This window comes from Hermetia illucens, chromosome 1, assembly GCF_905115235.1.
Source record: "Hermetia illucens chromosome 1, iHerIll2.2.curated.20191125, whole genome shotgun sequence".
Taxonomy (NCBI): Eukaryota; Metazoa; Arthropoda; class Insecta; order Diptera; family Stratiomyidae; genus Hermetia; species Hermetia illucens.
The window spans coordinates 117,476,774-117,483,691 of record NC_051849.1 but is presented as its reverse complement, the minus strand read 5'-3'; the positions used below and the strand labels follow the sequence as shown (position 1 = coordinate 117,483,691).

Sequence of the window (6,918 nt, the reverse complement as noted above, 5' to 3'; positions counted from 1 at the left end):
CACCGTTTTGGTCGTAGTTTTTTTCTCACTTTTTAACTTCTTGGTGTCAGACTTCATCGTGAACAAATGTAGTTGCGAAACTGGATGTAAAACATGTCGTTTCGGGTTTTTATACTTAGTTTTCATCTCGATGAGTACATAGATTTCCTCCTGTTATATATGCACATGATTCTTTAAATACACTTTTCTGTATAAAGTATGATAACAACCTTAGTGTCATTCCAAGTGAAATCATATGATGAAAATTGGTTTAGAAAATTTCTAAGACTTCGTCCCTTACAACGCCAGTAAAGATACATACAACAGTAATACCCACAAGTAGATGCAAACGCACTTTGTAACCGTGTCTTATTATTTATAAATACGGACGAATTAGTCATGAGAAACTTTTGAAAAAATTTATTTACTGGGTAACTTCCAAATGAATCAAAGTGCTCCGCAGGTCCTTTTTCGGAATGAAGAAAGCAACCCAATGAGTTCCACTTTTGTAAGAAGGATCTCTATTAGCTATCACACAGGCCGGTCTTTTAATTCGCTTCGGTAAATAATTACATGGAAAAACGAATTTGAAGAATCTTGATGGTATTTTGTTCGTTCTGAATGTTCTGTTTAGTTCAATCGTGTTCATTCCTGTTCAGAAAAGTTGCAAGCTTCAATATTAATAATTTTCGAGTGCGATGCTACATAGTGCTTTATAAATTCCTTTACACCATCATCTTGAACAAATACCGTAGTAAATTTCGCCAATGTTTTTATAACGTCTTCATCCAACCGGCTCAGCTCCAAGCTGCCGCATCTTCCCAATTGTTCCACAACTGCTAGATTGCTTGTTGTAGTAGGATATCTAAAGGTGATCACTCTGGTGAACAACTTATTATCCGCAGTAATACCAGCGAACGACACCTGTCAGGTGTTTTAAAGAAAGCTAAATCACCTCCAGGGAGATAGTCAACATTCACTAAACAGCTCATTTCGACTTTTGATTAAATGTGGAAGAATGTCGGAATGTCGGCACTATATATAGATTTTAATAGCTTGTGAAAACATTCCGAGCCTTGCCTATCTCGATACTGCTAACATACTCTGCGTAAACAACGCATGTGACGCTTTTCTTTAGAGCGTCTTTGAATCGCCCCTCGATCCTAATTGTGCCCTGGTTGAGTAGACTTCCACATGTTGAATTGTAGGAATTGTCCGGAGTGAGATCAAACGCCAACAAGAACGCTCCATTATCGAAGAGTTTTTTGATATTTGATGATCCTTGTCGGAATAATGTATTCCAGTACTCTTGAACAAGCTTAGATATCCTCGCGTACTAATGGGAGTTTCATTTGAAAAGTCAAACTCTAAAGGTTGGTTCGGTACTTGTACTCCATTGACATAAATTGAACCTTGTCAGATTATTGTGTTTAAAGTTGTATGAATTTTTCGACCGTTTTCCTGTATATGCCTCATTGTCTACCATACCAAACACTAGCAAGTTAGGTAATTGTCCAATGACCACATTATCGAGTGAAAGTGAAAATGTGTCTGCAGGTAGAATATATGTCTTCACTTCTACACGTTTATATGGATATATTGCATTAGATCTTTGGAGAACACTTTCATGCGCAAGTAAGATGTTCGGATTGACAGTTACATGGTTCATGTACTCGTACATTGTCGCCTCTATAATTTTGATTAGTGATGGCTGAACGTCGTCTTTACAATGCAAGTAAAATTCGGGTTTTTCTAGCGAAAAAATGACACGCAAATCTACCCCGTTGATTAGCAACTTATCTTGATTTAAGATATCTCCATGAACTTTTCCCATAAACTCCACCACATTGCTGTGTGCAAGCAATTTGGATCTTTTACTATATCCTTGGTTTGAATCAGATGGTTTGCCACTTTCAACTATGTCCATTTCATTCTCATCGAGATACCATCCGACAGACTCCAAATGGGTTTCGGCGGTATTCTTGCCATAATTTAGCAAATTTTCAATATACGCTCTGTATTGGTAATTGTAGTCAATTTCCGCTATTGGCCTACCATTTAACTGTATTGTACATTGTCTGAACAGCGAATGCAGAACATTATTGACAACGCCAATTGGTATAGCAGCTTTATCATACAATTCCTCTTTCCCATCTTTTGCTTTATTAAGTTGTACTTTTAGTCGAAGATATATGCTAGACAGATCGCGGTATGTATCGCCATGACCTACCGACACAAATTCTAAAACGGTAGAGTTATCTAATGAAGCTATGGGCTTGTATGCTACTTCCTCTGTTTTTAAAATATTACTTTGAATTGGCGAACTTGAGAAAAGATCTAGTTCAGACTTCATGCACTCTTTGTACGACATTTCTACTTATCAAAAATGTGTATCACACGTTTACGTATCTGCTTTTAGTGTGGTTTGCCTTGCTTTGAAGACTTAGATTTTTTAACAGCTTTTCTTCCTTTAGAATACCTCCTGCGTTTGAACTTCGAAAACGATCTTGATTTTTTCGTCTCAAAGGGATTGGGTCTTTTTCGAGATGAATGATTATTGATAACAACATTATGTAAACCTCTGAAGATTTTATTTATACTTTTCTTGGTTAGCTCCCGGACAGCAGTTTTAGCCTGCCTCTTTAGAATGGTTTTAATCGGCTTACTTCCTACTTCTGATAGTATTGCCTTAGCAGTTTTTACTGCTTGTTGTTTTAAGGTTGTAGCTCCTGCCGAGACCAGCGAGCTTGCGTGTCGCACTAAACCTCTAAAGAAACTCCAACACCTCCACCGTGCTGACTAATATCTGGCGGTCGATATAAATTCTGAATTGAGGAATTCCCGCCCCTCTGGATTAGGTAATAACGTGTGAAATAGGAATCCATGTCTGTGACAATTCAAACTCCTTAAGTCTTCCAACCAGAGTATACCTGGTTGACATCCAGACAGTATATTTATACTTTATCGACGTTTGAAATGCAGGTGTGATGGAGCCTCGCTTGCACGGAATTCAATCAATTCGCCTTGTTGTTTAGTTACTTCCACAGAAATACTTTCAATAAAAGTTGTTTCGATTGGATGATATTCAATATGTTCAAATCTTAACAATTTACCACACTCTTGCAGTGGTATTACACGTAGGCATTGTACGAATCTATCACCCACCCTTGTTGGTCTTACAATGTCACTGGAGATAAAAGCCATTCCTCCATTGCCATATTTGCTAGATACAGTAGGCGATTTTTCTGAAGTACACGCAAACCATCCACAAGAAAAACATCGATGTAGCCCTACTAAGTGAACCATACCGAAACCACGGTGGTAGCGTTTGGATCAAAGACCAAACGGGCCAAGCAGCGCTGTGGGATTGTGGAGAACAAGCCTTCGAGGAAATAATGGAGCACTCGGAGGAGGGCTTCATCAGAGCGAAGGTGAAGGACATCCATATCTACAGCTGCTATGCTCCACCCAGCGCTACACTCGTCGAGTATGAGCGGATGCTTGCCGCTCTTGTTTTGGATGCAAGAGGACGTTGGCCGATCATAATAGGAGCCGATTTCAATGTGTGGGCTCTTGAATTTGGCAGCCGGATAACTAATGTAAGGGGACGTGTTCTCCTCGAAGCATTCGCGGAGCTAGACGTGGTACTGGCGAATGTTGGGTCTTCGTACACTTTCCGGGGAAGGGGTCTGGGGTCTATAGCGGACCTGACATACGTGAGTGCCACTTTAGCCAGAAGAATTGCTTGGCATGTCAGTGAGGACTATACTCACAGCGACCACCAGGCAATCTGCATAGAGATCAAGGGCGGATCGAGCTCGAAAAAGAGTTTCCGCAGAATGCCGGGTGGTATGCTTGGCTGGACAGTGAAAGCTTTCGAGGGGGACACGTTTTCCGCGGTGCTCAAATCCGACATATCCCTGAATGGTACGGCTGGAGAGAAAGCCACCCAGATCACTCGATGTGTAACGGAAGCATGCGATGCTACTATGCCCCGAAGGCGATTGCTCCCCAGTAGGCAACTCAACTACTGGTGGAACAATGAAATCGCAAGTTTGCGAGCCGCATGTTTTCGGGCAAGGAGGCTTTGCCAGAGGCTCAGGGGAAAACCCGGTGGCGACGGTCGAGAGGATGCACACAAGCAATTGCGTGGCCGCCTAAAGGAAGCCATTCGGAGGACCAAAAATAACTGCTTCAAACAGCTGTGCGACCATGCCGACATAAACCCTTGGGGCGAGGCTTACAGAGTGGTGATGAAAAGGCTGCGGAAATCACCCCAGGTGACCTGTCCGCGCCTCCTGAAACAGATTGTTACCACTCTGTTCCCTCACCACGAAAATAGGGGAAGGAAAATTTTTTCCAGCCAAATGACGGCATAATACTGCCTGTAACTGTGGAGGAGCTGCGGGAAATATGTGGTAGGTTCGGTGACAACAAGGGCCCAGGTTTGGATGGCATCCCCAACCGAGCTTTGAAACTAGCAGTAAAGACTAGGCCCAACCTTTTCGCCAACATCTTCGAGGCGTACCTAAAAGAAGGAATATTCCCTGCCCAGTGGAAAAAGCTAAAGTTGGTGTTGCTTCCGAAGCCTGGCAAGCCACCTGGAATCCCAGCGCCGTATCGTCCTATCTGCCTGTTGGATACAATGGGGAAGATGATGGAGAGAGTCATCTACAACAGACTCCTGCCCATCGTCGAAGCCAGCAATGGTTTGTCGGAACGCCAGTTTGGTTTCCGACGCGCCCACTCTAAGGTGGACGCAATTAACATGGTACAACGGGGTACCGCAGGGATCGGTACTTGTTCCCCTGTTATGGAATATCATGTATAATGGGGTGCTTGCTCTTCCCGTCCCAGAGGGGACTACGATTGTCGGCTGATGACCTAGCTGTGGTTGTTGTAGCAAAACACCCAGAAGATGTGGAGGTTTACGCAACGGAAACAGTGAGAGCGGTAAAGTCCTGGCTAGAAAAGGCCGGGCTGACCTTGGCGGACGCGAAAACGGAAGAGGTCTTAATAACGAACCGCAGAAAAAATAACACTGTGAAAGTGGAGGTCGGTGGACATACGGTCAAATCAAAGCCGGCTATTAAATACCTGGGGGTAATAATTGACACCAAATTAAGTTTTAGGGAACACCTAGAGTATGCATGCCAAAGGGCAGCCAGTGCCACCACGGCACTTGCAAAAATGTTGCCAAATATTGGTGGACCGAAACATTGCCGGAGGTTCGTGCTAGCCGGAGTGGTGCGCTCTATCCTGCTCTACTCGTCGCCGGTGTGGGCAGAAGCGCTTGCAAACTCTCACCGACGGAAGCAGGTGAACTCGGTTTACCGGCGGATGGCTTTGAGGGTTTGCAGTGCTTTTAGAACCACATCAGATGAGGCAGTATTAGTGGTGACAGGCATGATTCCGGCTGACATTCTGCCAAAGAAATGAGTGTCCTGTACCATGCAAGACGTATGGAGGGGCATGCACAGCGTATAAATGCGACAAGGTCAGAGTCGCTTGATCTCTGGCAACGCAGATGGGGCGAGTCTACGAAGGGTCGATGGACGCACAGGCTCATTCCCAACATTAGGGTGTGGCTTGAGCGAAAACATGGGGAGACCAACTACCACATTACCCAGTTCCTCACGGGACACGGTGGTTGCTACAGCCAATAGCTGCACCGCTTTGGGTTGGATGATTCTCCGAAGGATCCAGAGCATGTGATATTTCACTGCAAACGATTTACGATATAGAGAAGAAGCTTAAACCAGGTGCTGGGCAGGAGCGGGACCCCGGAGAGCTTGGTTACTGAGATGCTGGAGTCCGAGAAGTGGCTTGCGGTTGGCTCCGCAATCATCCAAATGCAGGAGGAGTTGCTGAAGGAACAAAGAAGGAGGAAAGCTGCAAATAGGAGAAGGATGAGTGCCTAAGAGCAAACCTACCCCGCGAAGTAATACCCTAATGGTGGTCCCGCGGGGCTGGAGCCGGAGAGACCGGGTATGGGTGTGAATCCCACACGCGCCCGCTGTAGTTCCGCCGTTCGGGCGGCGGAGCTGCGGCGGACGTGTCTTTCTAAGATTTTCCACCTCCGTGTACGCACCAAAAAAAAAAATATGTATATATATATATACCTGGCGTACCAGGTTTATCCTCACCTGAGTTGCAAACGCAGAGCTGCATGCGACCAGGCGCGTGTCATGGGTTGCGGATAATGGCATGAGCCATCGGGTCAGCTACGAATATCGCAAGTTAATCTTTTAAATAAGTAACCGCGGTCAAGCAGAATATTTCCCTTTGTGTTCGTGCTCCCTTACCGATTCTTCCCTTTCAGGGGGAATAAACCTCCTTAACAAATCCGTAATCCGGGGTGAAGGGATCGACGCGCCTATCGGATGAATTGCAGTGACGTTACACTGTATTTCAGCGGCTCCCCTCCAAATACCTTCCCTACCTTTGGAGGTAACCATGGGACATCGCAGCATTGGGGCTCTGTTGCAGGGTCGACTGCCTCCCCAACACTCGTGGAAACAAAACTGGGGATAATTTTTCAAATTCTTTTGATGGACCCCAGGGACACGAAGACAGTACCCAACACGGTCAAGGGTCATTCAACAACACCAGAGCGGTTCTTTGCCCTTGGATGTTTCGGCGGTTATGCCGTCAACCACCAGGGACGGGAGACCTAGGCGTCGTAGGGTTTGGACGAACCAACTTAACGAATTTATCGTCCGCGCCTATTACCGTGTCACGGATTTGGAACGGAATCCATCAGGGTACAGACATCGACTCCATGACGCGTTCATAACCCGCTTCCTGGAACTAAGTCATGTTCCGGAGCAGAACGTTGTCAATCAATACCGGGTGATAGTGAAAAATAATCGAGTTGCCCTACCAACTAGGCAACAAATATTCCAAGAGGTTTCACTTGAGCTCGGTCTGGAGTCACCA

General features: G+C 45.1%; 1 protein-coding gene across 1 annotated transcript; it reads right to left on the bottom strand.

The window, feature by feature from the left end:
• Positions 1-1,027: 1,027 nt before the first annotated feature.
• On the bottom strand, positions 1,028-2,350 carry LOC119661110. The gene is made up of 3 exons (XM_038070309.1): positions 1,858-2,350; positions 1,463-1,731; positions 1,028-1,315 (listed from the first exon to the last, which is right to left on the bottom strand). Exons 1-3 carry the CDS (start codon positions 2,348-2,350, stop codon positions 1,028-1,030), a joined length of 1,050 nt encoding a protein of 349 aa, XP_037926237.1.
• Positions 2,351-6,918: the final 4,568 nt, after the last annotated feature.

Excerpts from the sequence above, each read along its gene's own strand:
- LOC119661110 (XM_038070309.1), bottom strand. The coding sequence starts at position 2,350 with ATGTCGTACAAAGAGTGCATGAAGTCTGAACTAGATCTTTTCTCAAGT. Across the intron at positions 1,732-1,857 it reads TGATTCAAACCAAGGATATA|AAAAACCCGAATTTTACTTG; the intron begins GTAAAAGATCCA and ends TTTTTTCGCTAG. Across the intron at positions 1,316-1,462 it reads ACTTGCTAGTGTTTGGTATG|TACGCGAGGATATCTAAGCT; the intron begins GTAGACAATGAG and ends AACTCCCATTAG.